At 40.1% G+C, this 25,998-nt stretch overlaps 1 protein-coding gene across 2 annotated transcripts in view; it reads right to left on the bottom strand.

Annotated features, from left to right (window-relative positions):
- Positions 1 to 276: 276 nt before the first annotated feature.
- LOC132873871 (spindlin-Z) overlaps positions 277 to 25,998 on the bottom strand; it is a 32,301-nt gene continuing 6,579 nt past the window's right edge. For both annotated transcript variants that reach the window (XM_060909691.1, XM_060909692.1), the window contains exons 2-6: positions 13,875 to 14,148; positions 13,725 to 13,773; positions 13,183 to 13,433; positions 4,656 to 4,889; positions 277 to 3,269 (exon numbers count right to left, since the gene is read on the bottom strand). In XM_060909691.1, coding sequence (XP_060765674.1) covers positions 3,070 to 3,269; positions 4,656 to 4,889; positions 13,183 to 13,433; positions 13,725 to 13,773; positions 13,875 to 13,926 — 786 coding nt within the window. In that variant the 5' untranslated portion in view covers positions 13,927 to 14,148 and the 3' untranslated portion in view covers positions 277 to 3,069. The remainder of the gene's footprint in view (positions 3,270 to 4,655; positions 4,890 to 13,182; positions 13,434 to 13,724; positions 13,774 to 13,874; positions 14,149 to 25,998) is intronic.

Below are 25,998 nucleotides of genomic sequence, written 5' to 3'. Positions count from 1 at the left end.
TATTTTGATTTCTCGTTTTTGTTTGATATTTCAAAAGTATTGTATGTAGTATTAACTCTACATCACTTTTACATAAATAAACAGGGTTCCCCCCTTTTGTAATGCGAACATAATTAAATGATGTTTCCACACCAAAAATGCACGGCTCATTATTTCAGAAAGAGACAGTCATACTGAATTTCACATGAAGTTTTATTTTTTATCTTATAAGGATAGACTTACATAATAATTATAAAAATTACTTACAGAATTAAGTAACAGGTTTTAAAATGTGTTTATACTTCTAAATGCAAATAAAATGAACTATCTACAATGTTTAGAAAAAGAAAATGCCGTCCAATAGAAGCCATATAAGCAAAGAACATGAAATCTATACATGTATCTGTGACAATCATCAAATTGCACTTTTTTCCTTTTTTTTTCCTTTTATTTTTTTAAAACAAACAAAGTAATCAAAGAGCATCAGCATCTCAAAGGGACCATATTGATGGAGTTTGTATTCTTCTCTCACTGTATGCACGGAGCAGGAAAAGAAAAACCAAACAAACCAAAAAAAAAAAAACCACTTTCCTTTACTCTTACATCTAAATGTACAAAGTTGAATTAGATATGTAGGATATTTAGTATGAAATTTCATTCTCTCTCACACACACACACACAGGCATACATACACTTACACAACTCCTATATAGGATTCTTGCAACAGTTTGTGAATCCATCTCCTCCCCTCGATTATTTTCACACTAACTACGGGACTGGACGTGTACGGTTTTATGTGTCGAGTAGATATGATCCCTCAAATGCTGTGTAACACTGGTACCTTGCCCTTCAGTTGGCACGCCACATGAAACACCAGTGCATTTGATCTGATAGAGCATAGTAGAAAAAAAAACAAAAAAAAAACAAAAAACTTTTCATTTTAGAAACGGGCGAGAATTAAAAACAAAATGAAACAGCCAAAAAAAAAACAAAACAAGGATTTTCACAATTGTTAACAATAAGCTTTCCATTTAGGAACCAAAGAACTGAAAGAAAAGACGGGTACACATGCATCACACTGACGTACACTTACAACTCTACTCATATCATGCAAAAAAAGAATGGCCTAGCATTCATAATTTTTTTTTTTCTGTTTGAATTTCCCACGTTGACCGGACATCAAACACGGTACAATACTACAGTAGGTAAGTGTAAAGAAAAGGCCGAACCGTCCAACCGAGCGTCCGTTTGCATAACGACACGTTCATATGCCACTGCTGAAACAAGTCTGAAATGTACGCAAAGCTGCAATGGTTCCAGAAGGTGCATATGATCTCTCTCTCCCTCTCTTCCCCGATCATTTATGAATCACAATGGTTTCATGGACCAGCTCTTTTTTTTTTTTTCCTCCTCCTCCTCCTCCTTTGGGTAAGCTAAGTGTTAAGGTTGTACAGGTAAACAGCTGTGACATCATTTCCACTGTCTATGCTTGAAATGGAGCCATTGTATCCATCAAAAGTGAGTGCGTTCTCACCGTGGCCTTCATTTATTTATTGACTTAATACATTTATGCTCTCTTTTTCAGACTGCAAGTGAACACTGCTTTAAAAAAAAAAAAAAAAAAAATATTGGTCTAGCGGGCTCAACATACACCAAAAAACAAAAAACACACACACACGTTGTGAGGTAATGACTAACACATGTGGCCGTGTGTGTGAGAGTACGTGCGTTACTTTCAACATTGTAACATTCCTGAGGAGAGAAAGAGGAAGCCCCTCAGGTCATCATACATACCGCTCTATCAGCGACGTACAAACGAGGAATATGAAAAGCAGACGGTCATTTACAGCGAGGCACGTACATTACGACGTTAAAAAAAAATAAAACACAAAAATCTCAAAAGGCTAACTGTGTAAGAAGCTACATATTTATCAAATATGATTACAATGGGTTGCAATGCACTACCTGAATACTTCAATTATTGCAGGTTTTTTTTTTTTTAGTATTGTTAGTCTCGACTGAATAATCGTTATATTTTATTTGACCAATTTTTCCACGAGCATCCATTTGGAAACGAATACCAACAGAGTGGGTCTAACCATGACGTGGTGTAAAATAAAAAGATACGGCGCAACAAAATGATCGATTATCAGCCACCCACGAATAGCACGAAATACAAATTGCAAACATTTAAAATACAATTACAAAGACATCAATGAGCCATAGCTGAATATCACAAGAAATAGATTATCGATTCTGTTAAAACTTTTTTCCCCCCCTTTCCTTTTTCTTCTCGCTTTTAAAAACGAATGCTGATAAAATGACTTTCAGGTAAATGGATGAATTTTGACAAATCATGTCTCTTTCATAAAGAAAGTGCTTCAATGTGTCGTAGAGGCCGAAAAACATTAGTGCTTATGAGAACTGACAGATCATGGAATAATGTAGACTCTATAAGGAGAGAGAAAAACAACACACATTATGGAAAAAAAAAAAAAAGCTGGTGAGCAAACTACAAAATACGCATCATCTATCAAACAGATGAGTAAAATTTGTAGTACATGTGATTTAGTGGGACTTAGAACTGAGATTTTCATCCCCACTGCTGTGCGCTATATGGTTGAACTGCATCAAAGTAAAGAATTTTCAGCGAGTAAAAAGTGAGCCTCTCAGTCATCAAAGTGTCCGATTCGTCAAGAGTGAGAACTGGAAACTGACCTCGGATTCTCCCGTTCACTAGTGGAAATGATGTACGCCTGTTATTCAACAGGAATGAACACTTTATAATATATTTATATAAAAAAAAAAAAAAAAGACAATATGAACATGTAGCTACTTTTGTTTCAGGAATACATTGGTCAAAACAACAGCCATCCCTTTGTGTGGAAACGAGGAAGAAAAAAAAAGAAAAAAAAAAAAAAAAAAAAAACACTTAACTAGTGGCAATCCAAGGCTCCAGTGAAATATCCATCACCGCATCTCCATTAAGATGGTGCAAAGAAACGTTCCGTGAGGACTTTTGGCAGAGTTTGTGGATCACATCCGACGTTAATCTCCTCCTGGGCTTCCTGGACTTCCTTCTTTCTCCGCCTATGACGTTTTCACCAAGTCGTACACGTAAATGTGAAAGTCGTCATCGAACTTGATGAAATAGACGGAGGGCTTGGCCTCCACCTGGTGTATGACCATGCCAGTCCGTTTGGAGCCATCCTCTTTGGCGTACTCCACTTGTTTGCCGACGAGGCTGTCCACCACCTCTCCGGGCTCACGCTCCGCCGGGGGAGAATCGTCTGAAAACGTGAAAGACAAGGTCATTAACTACCAAGGAATCACAGATGGAAATCGGAGTGTTGCAGAATGCTGCACATGAACTGCCTATCCTTTTCTGTTTTAACCCCATACACACTCCACACAGATCTGCAAAGGTTCGAGAACCTAAAATACTTCCTGATGGTTCTTTTCATCTTCGGATTCTGTCAGTATTGCTTCCCTTAGGATACCCTCTATCCTTTGCTTGTTTTTGGTAATATCTCCCTCTCTCTCTCTCTCAAATACAAGGGTGACCATAAAAGAACTAGCTATGTAAAGCTCATGTGTACAAGTGATGTCATCTCCCATCTTCAGATTTCCCCCAATCACAAATATCGCAATACAAGGAAAACAAAAACTGTATACTGTATTCGGCTTGAACTTAGTCTCTTCAGTTTGGGTCAGAATTTGGAATAGGTCAAAAAACACACTCCACATTAGGGATGTTAACCGATGACCGTTTGACCGGTGGTTGACCGAATCAACGTCAACCGGTTAATTTTTTTTTGGTTGTCGGTGAAAAAAAAAATCAATCGTTTTGAAGCTGCCGATTTTGGAGCGGAGAACCTGGAATTCTGTGTTTGTAAACGCTTGGGCCATGCCATGCAGTGTAAGGACGACAGCTGACAAATCAGAAACACCCATTCAGTCATGTCCCGCCCTCCCGCCCCAGTTAAAGACAGCTGACAAATCAGAAACACCCATTCAGTCATGTCCCGCCCTCCCGCCCCAGTTAAAGACAGCTGACAAATCAGAAACACCCATTCAGTCATGTCCCGCCCTCCCGCCCCAGTTAAAGACAGCTGACAAATCAGAAACACCCATTCAGTCATGTCCCGCCCCAGTTGAACACAGCTGCCACTCGGGAAAAGAAAAAAAGTGTAGACACAGGCTTTTTAGCTTACAAATTACTATTCTGTTCTTTTTTTTTAATTATTATTAGAAGGCACATGGAGTTTAGTCCTGCCTTGGCCAGTGCATTCTGAAAGTACGTTTCGGTCTGTAGCCAACAATGCATGTTATTGCAGATCATCTCTCTCCACACAAACTAAAGGCGCAGATGCCAACTTTTTCACGGCTTTTTCATGGACTGTAACGGCATTTGCTTATGTAGTAATTTTAATACAGAATTTACTCTGATGAAATTATTCAGACACTCCAACGCCCCCCCTAAAAAAAAAAATCGGATCTGCACGAGCCGTGAAAAAGGCGCGCCGTTTGCATCCCTGTTTAAACTCATAGGTTAACCGACTTTAACCGGCTAATGAGGCTCGGTGGTCGGTCAAGATTTTTTTTTAGTTTTCGCCATCCCTACTCCACATCTTTAAGCGAGCCTCTTCAGTGTGTGCGCTGTGAACCAAACTCACTCGAATCGGGCATGATCCTCAGGTCTCCGTCCTTGTAGTCGTCGAGCAGCTGATACATGTAGAGGACCGGGTCCTTTTCGTAAGTGATATAAAACCATGTGTTCATAATGGGTGCACGGGCCAACACCATGCCCCGCCACTCGTCCTTCGAGCCTTCCTCCGTCTCAAACATGTGCTCCACTGCCTTGCCTATCATCGTGTCAGCCAGATGTGCGTCGCTGATGCGTGTGGAAGCTGGTACACGAATTTAAAAAAAAAAAAGAAAAAAAAAAAAATCAATGACCTGGATCCTGAAACTCATGATAAAGAAAATATAAACTATACGTTTTGTAACTGTCTGGATTACCATGAGGGGGAGGGAGAAGAAAAAAAAAAAAGTCAGAATGAGTTTTATAGCTTAATCAGGGACGTAGCAAATTATTCATTAATTAGATAACACACTAGTAAATCAAAGGCTTATACATAATTACTTGATTACTAGTGGGATACTAAGCTATTTAAGTACATTATGTAAGATGTGAAAGAAAATCTGACACTGGAGACTCCTTCCATAAATGTTAAACAGGTGTGCTAACTATGCACTGTGACAGGATGGACTGCGATGCAAAAAGGTGATAATGTGCGATTCATATCATGGAGAGGAAAAATAAATAAATAAATAAGCCATTCTATTAATTATTAATTTAATGCAAATGTACTGTTTCAACACCAGAGTTCCCAATCTGCACAACACATTCACATACAGAGAGCACGCTGGGCCTGATAACTCCGGACCATTATGACGGACACGCAGGACCATATGATAACCATTAAAAAGAAGAGTTCAGTAGTATTTAAATCGACACCAGCCCGACACTGCTGCTGTAATCTACAGTGCTTTAAAAAAAAAAAAAAGGGGTCAAGGGAAACGGTTATTTTACAGGGATCCCAGCAGTAATTGAAAAAAATAGAGGAATGTAAGAAACTATCAGCAGGGGTCAAGGGCGCTGCAAGCCCCCTGAAGCTGTTGAGATTTTAACATTTAAAGATGCTATAGAACACATTTTTTACATAGATTTAACATAGAAAAGCAACAGAATTTAACAATAATGTGTATCTATTTGATGGCATATTTTGTAATCAATGACATAAGTGGCAAAAAAAACTGTTATTTATAAAAATTAGATGAAAATGCAGCTTTGAAGAATATACTACTTCTAACCCGGACACTGTTCCGCTATCTCTTTTATGGACGATATCTTTTTTCCACGACATATTCAGGGCTGTGAAATTGTAAATAAGAAATCCGAGGAAAAAGGGGGGGGGGGGGGTCTGGGGGGCACAGCCCCCAGCATAAGCCGGGGGTCTGGGGCCCTGTCACCAAGCCATTTTAGGTGTTATATGGTGTATTCTGAGCATTTCCTGCAAGTAAAAAATTGATCTCAACAAGTAAATATTTGACTAGTCTTGGTCTTCATTTTGCCATATAAAATACCTATCAACAGTTTTCCCTTTTAAAATGAAAGATCCATGTAAAATACCTTGAAATATCTAATAAGTGCCTATGTATTTTATCTCTTAATCAAAATAAAAGTAAAAAAAAAGTGTAAATAATTTAAAGAAATGTTAATAAAAGAAAACTTTGATAGGCCTTTCAAAATGACTGTGAAAAATCATGCTCAATATTTAAGTGAGAGATACCTGTTGTCTTCCAAATTACACTTAATTCTTGTATTATGTCCTGGCTTTTTCCAAAAATCTGTCACAATGTCTCTTGTCTACAGAGCAAAATTAAAAAAAACCTAATGTTTATCTAATATATTATTTACATCTTTTCTTTTACTTCTGGCTCCTTCTATTCCTCTTTGCATCACTCCCAGCTATTTCTTTCAGTTCATCTTTCAGTAAGGCTATTAGTTATTAGTTCTATAGTATTTGCATTCCTCTATTAAAGCTATTTACAAAATGTTCATAGTCTGTCAAACAGCATCTAATGAAAGTCTTTTAATTTTCTTTTCTTTAACACCATCTCTTTCAGTTTTGCAAACTTGCTCTTTTTCATCTTTTCCTTCAGTCTGTGTGTTCTTTTCTAGCCCTCTTTGCATCTCTCTCAAACACCTCCTTAGCTTTCCTTTTTGATGGCATCTTAACTATGTCTGATCTTACACCCTGCAAGTACAAAATTCACGTACGCGGTGCAAGGTCACGCAATAGCTTTTTTTAGCTTTGTCATTCGCAGTCAAGACGTGTTCCACGCTCAGCTGGCATAAAACTCCGCGAGTCCGGCTGTATTGAGCCGCCGGTCTCGTGCAAGGCGATTAAAACCGACTAGACCCCCCCCCCCCAATGATTTTTAATGCAAAAATAGACGTTTTGTGAAGATGATATTTTTCGCGACAGAATCCGCGGAAACTTCACAGCCCTGCATATTGAATTAAATTCAACGCATTAGAAACAAAAGCACGAACGGAGTTAAAACATTTTCTAGCAAATGGGCGCAGCCATATTGTTTTCTCGTTCTATCACGTACAGTCTTGCGGTATTCACATCAATTTAACTTCCGAGTGTTCCCGAATGTCAACGAGAACAAACGAAGCTGACAAAAACAAACATCACTAAACAAGCAAACCAAATCAGAACGTATTCTGCTGGTTATTTTACTTAAACATATTTTTAACGGATATACAAGAGATTTAAAAAAAACAAACAAAAAAACCCCACCACTTTGGCTAGAAAAATAGCGGAATTCCGCTAAATAGCGGACGTCTGGGATCCCTGATTTTAGTCCACCATGGAGCTCTATTTCTGGTTAAAATGATGCTTCAGGTGCCGCTATGGAGTCCATTATGATTCAGGTGATCATTTCCCCACAGGTCTGAGACTTTAGTCAATCAAATTTGAGAAAACACACACACACACGATGAACCTGTAATATATTTTGTTTAGAATATTAAACCTCTGTTCATAGCAATTTCTAATTTAGTCATTTTCTTTCATCCAGACAAAACTGCACATCATTTTGTATTGTTTAGGATTCTGAAAAAAAAAAAAAAGTATTTGTCATAATTTTTCTTCATTAAATTTTTTGTTTAAAATAATCTGAAAATCGAATTCAATCAAATCATGAAGCCAGTATTACGGAATCTAAAATCAGACAGCACCCAGAGTGTATGGTTATACCTCTAGCGCTGTGGTATAATACGCACTTAGAAACAACACAACTCCGAAACGTTTAGTGTGTATTAGTTACAGCGTTCATGTCCGTCATACCACCATGAAATGTGTCCTGTTTAAACATATATACCAAATGGAAATTTCAAGGGCATAATCAAGGGTAAAATAAAGGCAGCACAAAAATAAACAAAATGTTAGTGACTACTATATTAGCAGCTTTCTTAATCTGCATGTCAGGCACCGAACAATAATTAAAAAAAATTGCCCAGACACAATTTGCTGCCTGATGTACAACCCCAATTCCAAAAAAAATTGGGACAAAGTACAAATTGTAAATAAAAATGGAATGCAATGATGTGAAGTTTCAAAATTCCATATTTTATTCAGAATAGAACATAGATGACATATCAAACGTTTAAACTGAGAAAATGCATCATTTAAAGAGAAAAATTAGGTGATTTTAAATTTCATGACAACACCACATCTCAAAAAAGTTGGGACAAGGCCATGTTTACCACTGTGAGACATCCCCTTTTCTCTTTATAACAGTCTGTAAACGTCTGGGGACTGAGGAGACAAGTTGCTCAAGTTTAGGGATAGGAATGTTAACCCATTCTTGTCTAATGTAGGATTCTAGTTGCTCAACTGTCTTAGGTCTTTTTTGTCGTATCTTCCGTTTTATGATGCGCCAAATGTTTTCTATGGGTGAAAGATCTGGACTGCAGGCTGGCCAGTTCAGTACCCGGACCCTTCTTCTACGCAGCCATGATGCTGTAATTGATGTAGTTCGTGGTTTGGCATTGTCATGTTGGAAAATGCAAGGTCTTCCCTGAAAGAGACGTCGTCTGGATGGGAGCATATGTTGCTCTAGAACCTGGATATACCTTTCAGCATTGATGGTGTCTTTCCAGATGTGTAAGCTGCCCATGCCACACGCACTAATGCAACCCCATACCATCAGAGATGCAGGCTTCTGAACTGAGCGCTGATAACAGCCTGGGTCGTCCTTCTCCTCTTTAGTCCGAATGACACGGCGTCCCTGATTTCCATAAAGAACTTCAAATTTTCATTCGTCTGACGACAGAACAGTTTTCCACTTTGCCACAGTCCATTTTAAATGAGCCTTGGCCCAGAGAAGACGTCTGCGCTTCTGAATCATGTTTAGATACGGCTTCTTCTTTGAACTATAGAGTTTTAGCTGGCAACGGCGGACGGCACGGTGAATTGTGTTCACAGATAATGTTCTCTGGAAATATTCCTGAGCCCATTTTGAGATTTCCAATACAGAAGCATGCCTGTATGTGATGCAGTGCCGTCTAAGGGCCCGAAGATCACGGGCACCCAGTATGGTTTTCCGGCCTTGACCCTTACGCACAGAGATTCTTCCAGATTCTCTGAATCTTTTGATGATATTATGCACTGTAGATGATGATATGTTCAAACTCTTTGCAATTTTACACTGTCGAACTCCTTTCTGATATTGCTCCACTATTTGTCGGTGCAGAATTAGGGGGATTGGTGATCCTCTTCCCATCTTTACTTCTGAGAGCCGCTGCCACTCCAAGATGCTCTTTTTATACCCAGTCATGTTAATGACCTATTGCCAATTGACCTAATGAGCTGCAATTTGGCCCTCCAGCTGTTCCTTTTTTGTCCCTTTAACTTTTCCAGCCTCTTACTGCCCCTGTCCCAACTGACGTGTTGCTGTCATGAAATTTCAAATGAGCCAATATTTGGCATGAAATTTCAAAATGTCTCACTTTCGACATTTGATATGTCGTCTATGTTCTATTGTGAATACAATATCAGTTTTTGAGATTTGTAAATTATTGCATTCCGTTTTTATTTACAATTTGTACTTTCTCCCAACTTTTTTGGAATCGGGGTTGTACATCTATTAAAAAACACATCATTCCTAAAGCCTACATTTATAATTTGCCTAAATTATTTATACATTTTCTAATTACATATTGAAAATTACATGTGTTGGTCTGGGAAAATGTATCAAATGTCGTTGTGGTTGAATACTGACAAACAGCTTTTAAAGAAGAAAAGCCTGGTTTTGGCCAAAAATTGTGTTCTCTTCCCAAAGATATCATGCTAAAAATATTGGAAGGTCGGACAACCTGCAAGCAACGCTACCACCATCTAGTTGTGGACACAAAAACAGGCCTATTTCTCTCAGCTGGAGCTCGAGGTGGTCATCCATGCTTTTCTTTCATCTAGATTAGATTACTGCAATTCTTTGTACTCAGGGTTAAGGCAAAAACAAACACTCATGCCTTCAGATGGTACAAAACCATCAAAAAGTTGTTAGACGTTTAAAAATACTAGAAGACAAGATCACATCAGCCCTGTTATAGCCTCTCTTCCCTGATTACCAATAAGTTTTAGAATTGATTTTAAGATTTTACTGATCACTTTTAGAGCACTTCCTGGTTTCACTCCCAACTAAAATGATGCACAATGGTTCACAAGGGACCAGTAATTCAGCAGCAGGTCCTTGGGCAGGGCTCTGCTAGCTGTTCCTAAATCTCGACTCGAGACTAAAGCCTCGGTCACAACCGGCCGTACGTGCTCTTACGGCCGGTCTCATCTCATCTCATTATCTGTAGCCGCTTTATCCTGTTCTACAGGGTCGCAGGCAAGCTGGAGCCTATCCCAGCTGACTACGGGCGAAAGGCGGGGTACACCCTGGACAAGTTGCCAGGTCATCACAGGGCTGACACAGACAACCATTCACACTCACATTCACACCTACGGTCAATTTAGAGTCACCAGTTAACCTAACCTGCATGTCTTTGGACTGTGGGGGAAACCGGAGCACCCGGAGGAAACCCACGCGGACACAGGGAGAACATGCAAACTCCGCACAGAAAGGCCCTCACCGGCCATGGGGCTCGAACCCAGGACCTTCTTGCTGTGAGGCGACAGCGCTAACCACTACACCACCGTGCCGCCCCTACGGCCGGTCTATGTGCAACACCAAAACACCAAACATCGCACGGCCAAAAAAAAAAAAAAAAAATCATACGTCCGGTTGTGACCTAGGCTTAATAGCTGCAGTCAGGGCCCCTCAGCTACAGAACCCCTGCACAAGAATGAAGCTTACAGGATCAGGGACATCTTTTAAATCACTTCTCAAAATGTACATTTTAAAATAAGCCTTTTATTAATTATAGGACACCATTTTATTTCCAACATGTCTTAGGCTTCCTGCCCAAAAAGTGATCCATCAGTAGTTGGATCTGCAGTTTCCAGACAACATGCATCAACGTTAAGATTGTAACATACGGTATGTCACTATCTAAATTCAGATTTAATCCCAGAGTGTGCATGGCCTACATCTGAAGGTGTTTTCTTTCCTTTTGTTTTTTTTTTTTACATAAATCAAAACTACTACACCCCTGGAAACCCTGTGGGAAAAACTCAGCAGCACTGTCAGTATGGTGTGTGAATTCGGGCTCTGACAGTTCCTCGACCTCAGCTACATCACTCCAGTTCATGATTGGTCTCACTAGAGATGTGCGTGCTGTTTTTCAAATACGGGGGGGTTTTGGCAATATTTTCTGATTAGTTGGTTTATTTCCCAAACTATAAAAGGCCAATTTAAAACATCATGATCCTGACCAGGCAGTTATTAAGGATGAATGAATAAGCATGGTGAGCTCATGTTAATAAATATAGTCTTTGTTCTGTGAGGTTCACTTCCAAAAAACCTCCTGCTCACATGATTTTTTTTTTTTTTTGTCTTGTGTCAGGATCCCAGTACTGATATGCACCTCTAATCTCATCCCTCACAAGGATGTTTCTTAAAATCATAAAGAAATAAATCCTCCTTCTTCTTTTGGCCGCTCCCGATTATGGGTCGCCACAGTGGATCTTTCGTCTCCATCGCTCCCTGTCTTCAGCATCCTTCTCTACCACACCTGCCACTTTCATGTCCTCTCTCACCACATCCATGCATCTCCTCTTTGGCCTTCCTCATTTTCGTTTGCCTGGCAGCTCCATCCTCAACATTCTCCTTCCAACATGCTCTGCATCTCTTCTCAGGATGTGCCTGTACCATCTCAGTCTCATCTCTCTTAGCTTAATTCCCAAGCTCTCCACATGTGCTGTCCCTCTGATGTGCTCGTTCCTTATCCTGTCCAACCTCCCATCGCAAACCTTAACATCCTCAACTCCGCCACCTACAACTTTGCCTCCTGTCTCTTCGTTAAGGGTACGGTCTCCAATCCATACATCACAGCTGCTCTCACTACTGTCTTATACATCTTACCTTTCACTTTTGCTGGGACTTTCCAATCACAAATGACTCCCGAAATCCTTCTCCAACTGCTCCACCCTGCCTGCACACTCTCTCACCTCACTATTGCAGCCCCCATTTTCCTGCACAGTTGACCCCAGGTACTTGAATTCAACTTTCTTTACATCTAGTCCTTGCATCTTCACTACACTCACCCCCATTCTCATTGATGCACATGTATTCTGTTTTGCCTCTGCTCACCTTCATTCCTCTTCATCCCTCCATCTCTCCAAACCCAGCTCAACCTCCTTTCACCACATATCACAATATCATCCACAAACATCATGTTCCATGGTGACTCTTGCCTCACTCCGTCCGTCAAGCTATCCATCACTATGGCAAACAAGAAAGGACTCAAAGCAGATCCTTGATGGAGTCCCACCTTCATCTTGAACCATTCAGTCGTTCCAACTGCACACCTCACTGCTGTTTCACTGTTCTCATACATGTCTTGCATCACTCTGATATACTTCTCATTCACTCCACACTTTTTCATACAATACCATAACTCATCTCTCGGCACTCTATCGTATGCCTGCTCCATGTCTACAAACACGCAATGTAGCTTTCTCTGGCCTTCCCTGTACTTCTCCATTAACATTCTTAAAGCAAAAATTGCATCCGACGTGCTCTTCCTTGGCGTAAACCCGTACTGCTGTTCACAGATTGCTACCTCTCTTCTCAATCTCGCCTCCAATACCCTTTCCCATAGCTTCATGGTGTGGCTCATCAATTTTATCCTTCTGTAATTACTGCAGCTCTGTACATCTCCCTTATTCTTGTATATTGGGACTAGCACACACTTTCTCCATTCATTTGGCATTTTCTCATTCTCTAAGATCTTCTTAAACAATCTCGTTAGGAACTCCACAGCCGTCTCACCCCAAAATTAATTAATTAAAAAAAAAAAAGGTGCCTCCTTTTCATATCAGTATTTCTACCTGTTTAGAACACATTATCTGGTTATTCCGGGGAATGTATTCACATTTAGTTACATCCCTATACAACATGTATGGAAAGAAGAGAAAGAAAAAAAAAAAACCCAGACCAAACAAAATCAAGGCGTACCTACACGGTCCGGCAGGACTTCCAGCCCCTGCACTCGCTCGTCCTTGTGCAACTCCAGGCCATATACACAGTCGAACCCATCATACTTGATTAGATAGAGGGACGGGTTGACTGGCACTTGATCCAACACAGTGCCCTTCCACTGGGACGCTGCTCCGCTGCCCTCCTTCCAGATGTGCTGTATACGACAGCCCACTATGTTTCGCCGGGGCTGGGACACTTTGGTGGGCCCCACGCTGGTTTTGTGTTTTCTGTACGAATGAACATGTTGAAATGCCTATATAGCAAGTCAATACATAAAGCTTTCTGGTATAATTTAAGATGTTTCAAGTGACCTTGAGGGATTCTGTTAGCAGCCAAAACAAGCGACCCAATAACCCCAAATGGCAGATTGGCAATAAATCAGTTTAGTATTGGATTTAAAGGTTTTTTTTCCCCCCCAGACTCAACCAGTCATGACTTAAAGCATTCAACAATGAACATAAAGCCTGCGTGACTAATTTCAACTGTAAATCAGATGTCGCCAGGGTTGCAAAACTTACTTGTGGGAATTCTTTTTCTTCATCATATTTGCAGACACACCAGCATGTCCTTAAATGGTGAAATCGTGCAGAAATATAATGTCGTTATTAAAAACAGCCCTCCGAGAAGTAGGATGTGTGTACACAAAACAGACCCGAGGAGAATTTTACCTGCATCAGCTCTGGATCTCTGGGCTGCGTTCTTCCCGAATGGGGTCTTCATTCATCTGGATGTAGAGGAGCAGCCTTGCTGCCAAACTAGGGTGAAAATATGAATTCAAATCTGTCTAATGGGGGGGGGGGAAGTGTGGTGAAAATGGGGTGAAAAAGGAAAAATGCTGGCAGGTAATCCGATAATCCAATCTGGCGTTATCAGCAGCCCGCTCAGGGCTCTGGCAGGTGGTGGTTATCCAGTCTTTTACTTTTGTAGAAGGGCTTTTAAAACCTAGGAGAAAAAAAAAAAAAAAAAAAAAAGAGAAAACAAGAAGCAGATTTACCATCCTTAACCTTGAAACAGATACCGGAGTGCTTCTCTGCCAGCTTTATTAATTTGTAGACAAAGCCCCACTGAGTTGAATCAGCCTACATACAAGCTACAGAGAATTCATCTCAAAACTTTCAGCCGTAATGCAGAGCAGATGTATCTGGTTTCAATCCAAACCTGGATTCATTAAAAGAATGCTTCATACATCGGTCTTGATCACCCCATCATATGGGGAGTCTTGGAAATTCGACTGGAGAAGTGAAGTGTCGACACAAAACGTTATTTAGCCAACCAAGTCAAGTTGCTGTTACACACCAGGGTGGTCATAAATATTATAGCAGATGATGGCTGGTGCACTTTTAGTCATTTAACACCCCCCCCCCCCCCCAAAACAACAAAACGGCGGCCTCAGAGAAGCCGATGAAGGTATTCCTAAATCACAAATCAAGCGGGGGGCGGGGAAAACACCTTCCTCAAACCTTTAAAACCCATTTCAAAGAATTAATCACTCAACTGGCTGAGACGCAATATTTTCAGTAGAGGCTATTAGAGAATACAATTAATTAGTGTCAAAAGATACTGGTTGCACAGACGCTCCATAAAATTAAAAACGGATGACTTGTAACCACATGACGGTTGCAAAAATGTGCTACATCATGACCGTCCACCATGATGGTAGATATACAAGCAACTGGGACAGCAGCCGCTGAAAGTGTGTCTGAAAACAATGCTGAATTTTCTCAGTAGTATCACGATTTGAACGGTCGAGCAAAGATTTGATATAAAGAGAAGATAGATGCGTGTGGGTTTTGACCCATATTATTTTAAAAAGTAAGACTTTTCTGAAGATAAGACGCTTCTACCGACCATTGAGTACCCAGATATCGTGTTCTATTTGGTTTGGTTGCTGAAGAATCAAGTCTGACCTTGGACGAAACAGTCCATTTTCTGAGTGGGTGCCCAGTCTGGATTGTTTCTATCGTATAATTTTGCTGGCGCTCCTAGAAGCGAAATGGTAATACACGTGTTAAAATTATAATAATGACTGAGTGAACCACGACAAGAGAACGCTCATTTTATAGCAAAATTCTTCCATGCTATTATTGAAAGCTTTTGAATCACACCTGAGATAAAATGATCACTACAAACACGAGCTGTTCTGGTTTTATCCTCCGTTAGATCAGCCCTGCTGACATTATTCAGCTGTGCTCGTCTCCTCTCCGTACTAAGCCTCAGAGTTTCCCCGCCCTCTTTCCGAATCACGTACGGAATTCTAAAAAAAATCGGAACATGCCATGGTCATGAGTACTGTTGTGACCACAACCATACACAGCACAAAGATATGGCATTGCTCAGGGATGCAAATGGTGCGCCTTTTGGCGGATGCCGCCTTTTTCACGGCTGAATCGCGCAGATACGATTTTTTTTTTTTTAGGGGTGGCGTTGGAGTGTCTGATTATAATTTCAAAGTAAATTCTGTATTAAAATTACTAAATGAGCAAATGCCGTTACAGTCATTAACAGCATTTGCTTATATACAGAATTTACTTTGATGAAATTATAATCAGACACTCCAACGTCCCCCCTAAAAAAAAAAAATCGGATCTGCACGATTCAGCCGTGAAAAAGACGGCATCCGCCAAAAGGCGCGCCGTTTGCATCCCTGATTGCTAAAAGAACGCTTAAAGCAGTGGAAAAACAGAAAGCTGTGCACGCATGACTGTGTTTTATATGGAACGTCACTCGACCCTGCATTTGTATATCCACCAACATGGCTGACATCTGGGTTTCTACTTTGCTTTGTCATCACTTGCAAGCCAAGGATATGCTTAATATGCACCATCATGGAATTTGGTTGGCGCTAGCAAACTCAAAAAGGTGTGACTGAATAAAATGCATCTCAAATTGTATACTTATGTACTATTCTAGACTGTTCTTGAATGCTAACACTAACCAACTTTCTCATTCCAGTCACTGCTTGAATGTTACCTTTAATCCTACTGAAAGTTGTTTCGAGAACCAGCCTTCTGGATTTTCTCAACTAATAAATGTAAGGTGAGGGTTTTCAATTTGCGCTGGACATCAGAGACAGCAGTCACGCTGACAGCACAAAGACAAATGGAGCTCATCAGCATGTTAAACACTGCTGTGCATGAAATTGCTAAACATTTCAGTTCGAATCAGAAACCAGACAGAAATGTTTTGGCTCTGATGTACTACCTAGTGGATGCCGCTTTTAATCCTCCAAACAGACATAAAATAGTCAAGCGAGCATGTGAACAATGCCACTTGTGTAGGGAAAGTGAAGCATATTTAGAACGGCACCTTTAGTGTCATTCCAATAACATTTTCAATATGCCCTTGTTCATTTCCCCTTAAGGCTCAGCACGCATCACTGAGCAAACTGAGCTAGCTGGTTTCCTCTCTTGCTGTATAGAATAATACACTTACATCAAGATGCTGTATAGCTGGTTTCATTTAAAAAAAAAACCTACCCCAACCAACATATCTGAACTAACCAAATCAAATTTTTGCTTGTATTTTTAAAACTACCTCCCAGGTGCTTGTGTCAGTTAGTTTTATATATATATATATATATATATATATATATACATACACTATATATATATATATATATATATATATATATATATATATATATATATATATATAGTGTGTGTATATATATATATATATATATATATATATATATATATATATATATATATATATATATATATATATGTGTATATGTGTGTGTGTATATATATATATATAAATAATCTCTAGCCGCTTTATCCTGTTCTACAGGGTCGCAGGCAAGCTGGAGCCTATCCCAGCTGACTACGGGCGAAAGGCGGGGTACACCCTGGACAAGTCGCCAGGTCATCACAGGGCTGACACATAGACACAGACAACCATTCACACTCACATTCACACCTACGGTCAATTTAGTCACCAGTTAACCTAACCTGCATGTCTTTGGACTGTGGGGGAAACCGGAGCACCCGGAGGAAACCCACGCGGACACGGGGAGAACATGCAAACTCCGCACAGAAAGGCCCTTGCCGGCCACGGGGCTCGAACCCGGACCTTCTTGCTGTGAGGTGACAGCGCTAACCACTAGGGATGTCCCGATCCGATCACGTGATCGGAAATCAGGCCCGATCACATGGTTTCAGACTCGATCGGAATCGGGCATTGCCTCCCGATCAGGGATCGGATGTATATCTATATAATATATTCTCATTTTTAACACATCAATAGCTATGCGTTGGCACAGAGTGAGACCAGACCTCTTGTCTCAACACAGCAACATCAACGCGTGCGGCATGACATCACTTTGTAGCGGAGACGCTATTGGTTATTGGCTGCCTGTTGCCGGCAAAGTTGAACACGGAAGCAGTTCGAAGCGGAAAGCAAAGCATGAGATCTTTTTTTTTTTCCATTGGATGACAAAAGAAACGGGCTCAAACCTGAAAGGGTAGAAATGCTTGTTTTCATCAAGAAAAACGTTCATTTCCTTAATTGAAATTACTGTACACCACTGTGAGATGCGTTCTTAAAAGCAAATTACCGGCACTGTGGCACTTTATTTTTTTTTATTTGTTTACATTCCTGCCAGGTATTTTAAGGTTATTTTTTTTAAATTTGTTATTTATTGTTCAAACTGCCTCACGTAAGTGCTCTGTTTGCTAACGGAGTTGTTGGATGTTAAAATAAGGTGTTAAATAAAAAATGAGGAACATCCTGGATCCGTTTCTTTCCTTGTCTTTATTATTTTTTATGGATTATAAGAAGTATCGGATCGGGACTCGGTATCGGCAGATACTCAAAATCAAATGATCGGTATCGGATCGGAGGGCAAAAAAACCTGATCGGGACATCCCTACTAACCACTACACCACCGTGCCACCCTCATTCATATAAAATATTACACACACACACGTACATTTTTATATATATCACACACACAAACTGCACTTCTTGCTTTTTCGAGAAGGAAATTGCATCAGATCACAGTGCCTTTGGGGGCAGCTCTGCTCTTGAAATCTACAGACATGTTTAGTCAATCCCCCAGGCTTCCAAGGGCTCATCTAACAAATCTCAGCTGGGAAAAATAATGGAAAAGAAGGTGAGGTGGTCTCTCCAAGAGGAAACGGCAACGGGAAGTTGATGAGGGGATGAAGTACATGACTCAGCTTAATAATAAACTAAATGCTCATTTTGCCCTCGGGCCTTTTGATTTGATCACCTTAATAAAAGACGACGATGACCAGACTAAGGCTGTTGTACTGAACTGCTCTTAAACCTGATCTCTTTCAGACGAACGCATCACGCTCATCGTGTATGCAATGTTTAGAAGCACTGGACAACCAGATCACATTAAAAACATGAGACGGAAAGTAAACACGTTAAACTTGTAATGTAATGCATTTGAGCGAAACAACGTGATAATAGGGTGTGCAGGGAAAAAAAAGAAAAAAAAACAAAACAAAAAAAAAAACCAACACAAATATCATACGAGTCCTACTGGATGTAAAGAAGAAAACCCTGGCAGGACGTACTATTATAGGAAAAGATCCAACGACACAATGTGAAGCAGAGGTACTGTTAATTTTCCACCCTGAAGCTGACTTTCCCATAACACCAACACATCTTGAAGTGTTTTATTCCTCCTACACTGTGGCAATTTACCAACGCTAAGTATTTATTTATTAATTAATAACTGTGTACTTTTTATTCATTTATAGTTACATTTCATGTTGTGGAATGCAAGCAAAGCAAGTTACTCTCTCTTATAAACAATTTCTCTTCTTTCTCGCTCTTAAAGGAGAACTGAAGGCAAATTTATCATCAAAATTCTCTCATTTTATTAAATATAGGAATGCATTTTTGATGGCTATTTTGTCACCGCTACAGCAAGTTATGAGTGTTTGAAATACGCTATGTAATATCCATATGTCAAAGCAATGGCCGTAAACGAGATTCGCTAAGACCTGTGCAAGACATCGTAGAATGGAAGTAAAACGTACAGCGGAAATCAAAGCGACCAACATCTGCCAACATTGTCAAAAGACGCGCGCGCCCTCTTTCGAATGCTGATGTAATCAAGTCGGAAGTTGTGTTTGTTTTGATAGCAATCAGGAAAGTTTGAAAAAAGTAGGCAGTAATCGTCATTTAAACTCGTTTTTGTGCAATACTTCGTTTGGAAAGCAGATTTCAAAATGGCAGCGCTGACACCTGGCTGACACTTCACATTTTGAAGTCTCGCACAAGTCTCATGAAGATTGAACGGATAAGTGACACCTGCCGTGGACCAAACAAACTAAATTCAACATGGCTATAAACCGAATAGGCCGATAAGTATAATATTTAATTGCAATTAGCTGCCAATACGAGTCACGATATAAGGTTACTAAAACCGAAAACGTAATTGAATAACACGTTAATTAAGAAATAAAGCAAGTTTAAAAATGAATTCAGTTCTCCTTTAAATTGAATATGAAACTGGAAAGTCCTTGGTCTTAAAGACTCTCCTATGGCTGAAAACAGTAAGAGCCTATGTGCGGACCGGTGAGTTGGCCTAGTGGTTAGCGTGTCCGCCTCTCAATCGGGAGATTGCGAGTTCGACTCACGGTCGGGTCATACCAAAGACCATCATAAAAATGGTACCTACTGCTGTCTGGCAAGGCACACTGCAATACAGATGTGAGTGGGGAGTCAAACTTTAGTCAAACTCTCACGGTTACCAGAGGACCAGCCCCCCCACTGTAACCCTAGCTATGTAATAGGCAAGAGGCCGAGGGCTACGGAAACGGAGATTGGCACCACTTGGCGTGGGAAGGACTTTGGCTATGTGCGGACACTGGAGACCCCTTCCATAAAATGTGAAATAAATAAATTATTAGTGAAGCAAATTCATATCTTACTCATGAAAGCCTGAGGTGATTATCATCTTCATATTATATAGATTCTCCTGTTGTAAAGTCCCAATGAAATGGATTGATATTTATGCATTTCCTTTTGAAACAGGAAGTCGGAGTGATGGCGTGTTGAGGTGCTTGATTACAGCTTTTGCAATGCGCCACGTCTCGAACACCGAATCAAAACGTTTCTGACAGTGGCCTAGCAAGCTGACTAAATATAGAGAAAAGCGAAGAGTTTAATGAGACCCTTTTTTTAAAACCATGGAGGATCTGTCACTGCCAGCTTCACCCACGCCTTTCGCCTGTCACTTTAACGAGCATGGCATCCTAGAAGTTAAGATGCTGAGCGTTTCCGGAGTTATGCCATATACAATCGCATGCTCATGATCACAGAGTCGTCTCTGCAAGGCATCTCATGGTACATTCAACGATATTACTTATCCTTACTGATCGAGAACTCAATGCTAATAAAGACTGAATTGTGCTTTTGAGAAGTCTGGGGTTGCTTCCGAACACTCATCCTTCTGTAATATTAGTACGCAAAGAGTAGTATGTAGCGTGTCCGAATACTCAGGAGGCATTTAATAGTAGTCTAATGGTACCTAAATGATCTACAAGGCAAATATTCCACACTAGTGTCGCATAATTCAGCTAGAGCCGCCAAATTACCGAAGAAGAAAAACAAAGATGGCTGTCCAAAGCAAAACTAGTTAGTGAGAACTAGTTGTGTAGAACTGTATCAGGAATTTTTTTTAAAAACATTTCTGCTACTGCAGAAATATATATACACTTTATTTTACAGCATACATGTGTACACCATCTGTGAACATCTGGGTCAGAGGACAGGTAAGATGGCGGAGGAGAACTTACTACTCGCTCGCATACTCATAGAATGCACTACGGGTAGTAGGTACTTAAGTGACATTAGTACACTGAGAATTCAGATACAGCCTGCCACCGCGACATTTTGGCACTAAAACACTCTGAAAAGTTATAAAAACACCAACTTGACTGAATTCCATTATCCTGGAAATGAATAAACCACCCCCTCCAACATCAGATGGTCGGAAAAGATGCCCAGCGGGAAGATGCCCAGCGACATTTCCTGATAATGACCTGCTAGTATAGAGCGAGGCACGCCCCAAGGGGTGGGGCATATACATTCTAGAGGGCATTTAAAGGGGCTAGCTCACCCTTCCCAGGATCCTATAGACCCCTTGTGCATGACGTCACGCATCATGTGATAATTTCACCTGGGGGTCAGACAGACACCGTCTTGTGTAAGCAAGGCTTAATCTGTCTTCTATATGGTTCATTTTTGTGTTGTTTGTGGTTGTTCAAATCAAGAAATGGATAAAAGGCATTACCATCTCCCTGCTTTCAAGAAAAATGTTAACAGAGAAAGCAAATGCTTCAAGAACAACGAAAAAACGAGTGGTTAAAGAGAAAACGACGAGACAAGCCAAGCCTGAAAACTCCAGAGAAATTCACAACTGTATTTAAAATCTATTTAAAAAAAAAAATAAACCACCATCAGAAGCATGTATGGAAGAGTTTGCTTAAGAATCTTGTTTTTCTTTTCCTGCTCGCATTCGAGTCAGCGTCTTCATGAAAGTGTTAGATTTTCTGACAGGTGAAGCGGCGTCCTTATTCAACACGGAAAACCCAGATTGGTTTCAAACAACTCAGACATAACTCAGTTTATTAAAAAATAAATAACCACCACAAGGAGCGACATGTGCAATATATCCTGAAAGAACAGAAAAGATTAGGAGCAGAGAGAGCTGGAGCTTTGTTTCCGTTATCAGAGGAACCCAGTCCTGTGCAAAATATCACCGATATTTGCACGAGATTTTGCACTGCAATAGAGTGTAGTAATGAACCAACAGTTTGAGTGTGTTACACACAAACACACACAACTCTACAACAGCTACGTGCATGTGAAATGGAAATAAATCGACTAAGGCAGAAAAAACTATTTTGGATAAAATTGTTACTGTGTTACACACTGATCAACCTGTACGACTCAGCTGTGCCTTTTGAATCGAGAATAAATGAAGAGGGAACTGAACATTAACCGTCTGCGTTCACCTAGTTCTTGTAAATGTTCGGCATTCTCATCTCATCTCATTATCTCTAGCCGCTTTATCTTTCTACAGGGTTGCAGGCAAGCTGGAGCCTATCCCAGCTGACTATGGGCGAAAGGCGGGGTACACCCTGGACAAGTCGCCAGGTCATCACAGGGCTGACACATAGACACAGACAACCATTCACACTCACATTCACACCTACGCTCAATTTAGAGTCACCAGTTAACCTAACCTGCATGTCTTTGGACTGTGGGGGAAACCGGAGCACCCGGAGGAAACCCACGCGGACACGGGGAGAACATGCAAACTCCGCACAGAAAGGCCCTCGCCGGCCCCGGGGCTCGAACCCAGGACCTTCTTGCTGTGAGGCGACAGCGCTAACCACTACACCACCGTGCCGCCCATTCGGCATTCTATTTTGCAAATTATTATTCCAAGGGTGATTAGTTGAGATACGACTACAGCTACAACTGGAATGTGCTGATTTCTGTTAGCATTTGTAATTATTGTACCACCCACAAGAAGATAAAATTAAAATAAAATCTTACAATATTGTTTGAAAGCCTAGGGCAAGATATTTTGTTATTTTATAAATAACACTTCAGAGATATTGTTTTAACAATAATAAGCATCAATGTATAAACAGAGTGCAAATAGCTCCGTAACTATAATGTCCTTGGGGTTGTTGAGACATGGTGGGGCGGAGTACCATCTAGCCAACAGTTCAGGTCGGAGTTATTTGAGGGTAAATACTTTGGCTTTCGCAACATCCTGTTCCTAAAAGCTGATGTCAGGAATTATTATTGTTTTTTTTTTTTAAACACAAAAGCAGCTTTTGTTGCTTTTGTAGTTAGTTTTTTAACTGTTCTTCCATGTTGGGACTGTTCGGGAAAAAGAAGGTATATTCCAACATGTAGCTAATGCTAGGCCACAAATCTGCACAGGTCACTCCAGTCGTTTCAAGGAATTTTGTACGGATCATAACTGCTAATAAACTCTAATTTCCACGTATGTCTATCCTTTGCTTCTTTCTGACTAAGCTTATCCAAGTAATCCAGTAGTAGAGCTTTTTTAGCTGTAGTTTTCTTCAGGCAACAGCCACAGACGCCAGACAGACAGACATCGCTTGGTTTCAGTATCCAAACAAAGTTTGCTTGTCTGCCAGGTATAGGGTAGTGACGGTTGCTAACGTAAATGTGACGTCAGCGCAAAGAGCCAATTAATCGTATTTGAAAGCATATTCCTCTTGAACTTTCCGACTCTGCCAGCTCTTCACGTGCGTTCACCTAGTTCTTGTAAACGTTCGGCATTCTATTTTGCAAATAAAAAATCATTGCAGAAAAAGATTACGAGGAATTGAGTATCAGCCAAGACGACCGAGGCTCATTCTCGTCCGTTACGACGGAATAGCCATATGAAAACGGAACGGATTGATGTAAAGAGTTTAAAATATAATGACTTTGACAAAACTATTTCAATTTATGATCTATAGCAGAGGATGTTGCTGCACTGAACGCACTGAACTTGGCACCCCATATGAGGAGAATGTGAAAAAAGTATTTAGATTCATTAGTGCATGCAAAATAAAAACATGCTCAAACAACTTCAGCTGTAAAATTAACTGTTAAATGTTTTAATGCTTGTTAAAGACCCAGCACCCCATTAACACACAAATGACTCCAAACACGTCTGATTTGTTTGTGCATCAAAATAAACGTGTTTCATTATTACCTCTGCCAACTTTGTTGAAGGTTATGTTTTTGCTTCCATTTGTTTGCCCGTTCCCAACGTAACTCGAAAAGTAGTGAATGGATTTTGATGAAAATTTGAGGAAAGATGAGCCATGAGCCAAGGAACAACTGATTAGATTTGGATGCAAATCTGAATACGTGGTTCGGCAGAGGTATACACTCTATCAAACGTGCTTCTAATTTCTTAAGATAGTCAACATTATTTTCTTGATGCATGACGTCACTCAGCGCCACGTTAATGAACCACAGGTGTTTATTTTACATGCACAAACAAATCAGACAAGTTTGGGGTCATTTGGGTGTTAATGTGCTGCTAGGTCATTAAAACATCCATTAAAACATTTGATGGTTAATTTATCCAAAATTGTTTGAGCACTTTTTTTGCATGCACAAAGAAATCAAAATACTTCATATGCGCTGGGAAAACAAAACAAGACACTGCATCATTGCAGATTGTTTTGCAAACGTAATACATAGAGGATATTACACAGTCGCGAAAAGATATGAAGTTTATCTTCGAGTGGTGAATGTAGATATTAGGGCTGCACAATTAATCGAATTTAATCGAAAATCGCGATTTTGGCTGCCACGATTAAATTAAATGAAAATCGTGATTTATTTCCATTTAAAATGCGAGCTCTGCTGCATATCTGATCAAGCACTTTTTGACCAGTACTCCGCCAAACCATTAGGGGGCGAACCGACGCATGTAAGGTTTCATTACTCCGCCTAAATAAGCAAGCAAGCCAAGTGCGCAGAGCTTCAGTGCAGCGGTATCCAGTGTTGCCAGATTGGGCGGTTTTAAGTGCATTTTGGCGGATTTGAACATATTTTGGGCTGGAAAACGTCAGCAGTGTCTGGCAACACTGGCGGTATCTTCTTCAAGGGGTGATAGCGTGAGAGTAGGTAACAGATTGAGCGTATTTAGCACTGGAGGCAATGTTGTGACCTGCCTTCGCTCATGTTTAAAGCCAGAGCATGTTGATAGGCTGGTCTTTCTAGCTAAAAACTTGTAGGCCTCAGTATAATGCTATGTAATTGTTGCAACTGAGTTTTCAGTTCCTTCATCCTTTGGTAATTTCTTGGATAAATTTCATTTATTTGTCATTTGGAAATCAGAATTTCTCTTTTAAATTTCATTCTGCACTGAAAGCTGTTCATATTGTTTGTTTGAATATAGTGAAATAAAATTTAAGTGATTTCCCTAACATCAAGAATAATCGTGATTACAATTTTGATCAAGATAATCGTGATTATCATTTTTTCCATAATCGTGCAGCCCTAGTAGATATCATGAGTCAGCAAAAGCAAAGAGTCATATTTTTGACAAGATACACGGTGGCACAAAGATGAGAAGTGTAACATTATATTATATAGACATGTCCACAAAAAAACCCAAACAAACCCACAACTTAAAAGAATTTTAATTTTGAACCAGTTCGCTATTTTGACAACATACATCTAGTCAGCAGGAAAACACTGGGAGTGATGTCATCGGAGTAAAATATCGGGAACTATTATAAATCCAGTACACTTTTTCGATGGAATAAAAACGTGTTCTATTCCCTTCTAGCAGGTTTCATAGCATGCAATATTGTTAGCATATCGCTTATGCTATGCGTATTACGTCACTATCCAATGGAGAATGAGTGTTGAATATTGTTTACGATACTGCATGGTTGTCAAGACAACATGATGTCACACGTCGGAGATGTAAAACTTCCACACTAGCGAGCGACTGGGACAATTTATAAACAAACATGGCCACCATGTTTACTTCTTTAAAACGCAGAAGATTTTGAGATAATTTTGAAAGAGAAAGCTGCACTGAACACCTAAAAATAATGAATAATAATGGCTTTTTTCATGGTATATCAGATATATTCCATTCAGCTACTCGTCTTCCGACTCATTCAGTATCATGCTAGCTGAATGGACTATATCGGATATGCCACTCAAAGCCAGCCAATATTATTTAAATATATGTCATGAAGCATTTCATATGAAAAATGCGAGTTCTTCAACACGAGAAGATAAACA

Source organism: Neoarius graeffei, chromosome 25 (assembly GCF_027579695.1).
Source record: "Neoarius graeffei isolate fNeoGra1 chromosome 25, fNeoGra1.pri, whole genome shotgun sequence".
Classification (NCBI taxonomy): domain Eukaryota; kingdom Metazoa; phylum Chordata; class Actinopteri; order Siluriformes; family Ariidae; genus Neoarius; species Neoarius graeffei.
The sequence above is the reverse complement of the archived record's forward strand: the minus strand, read 5'-3'. Positions and strand labels throughout refer to the sequence as shown.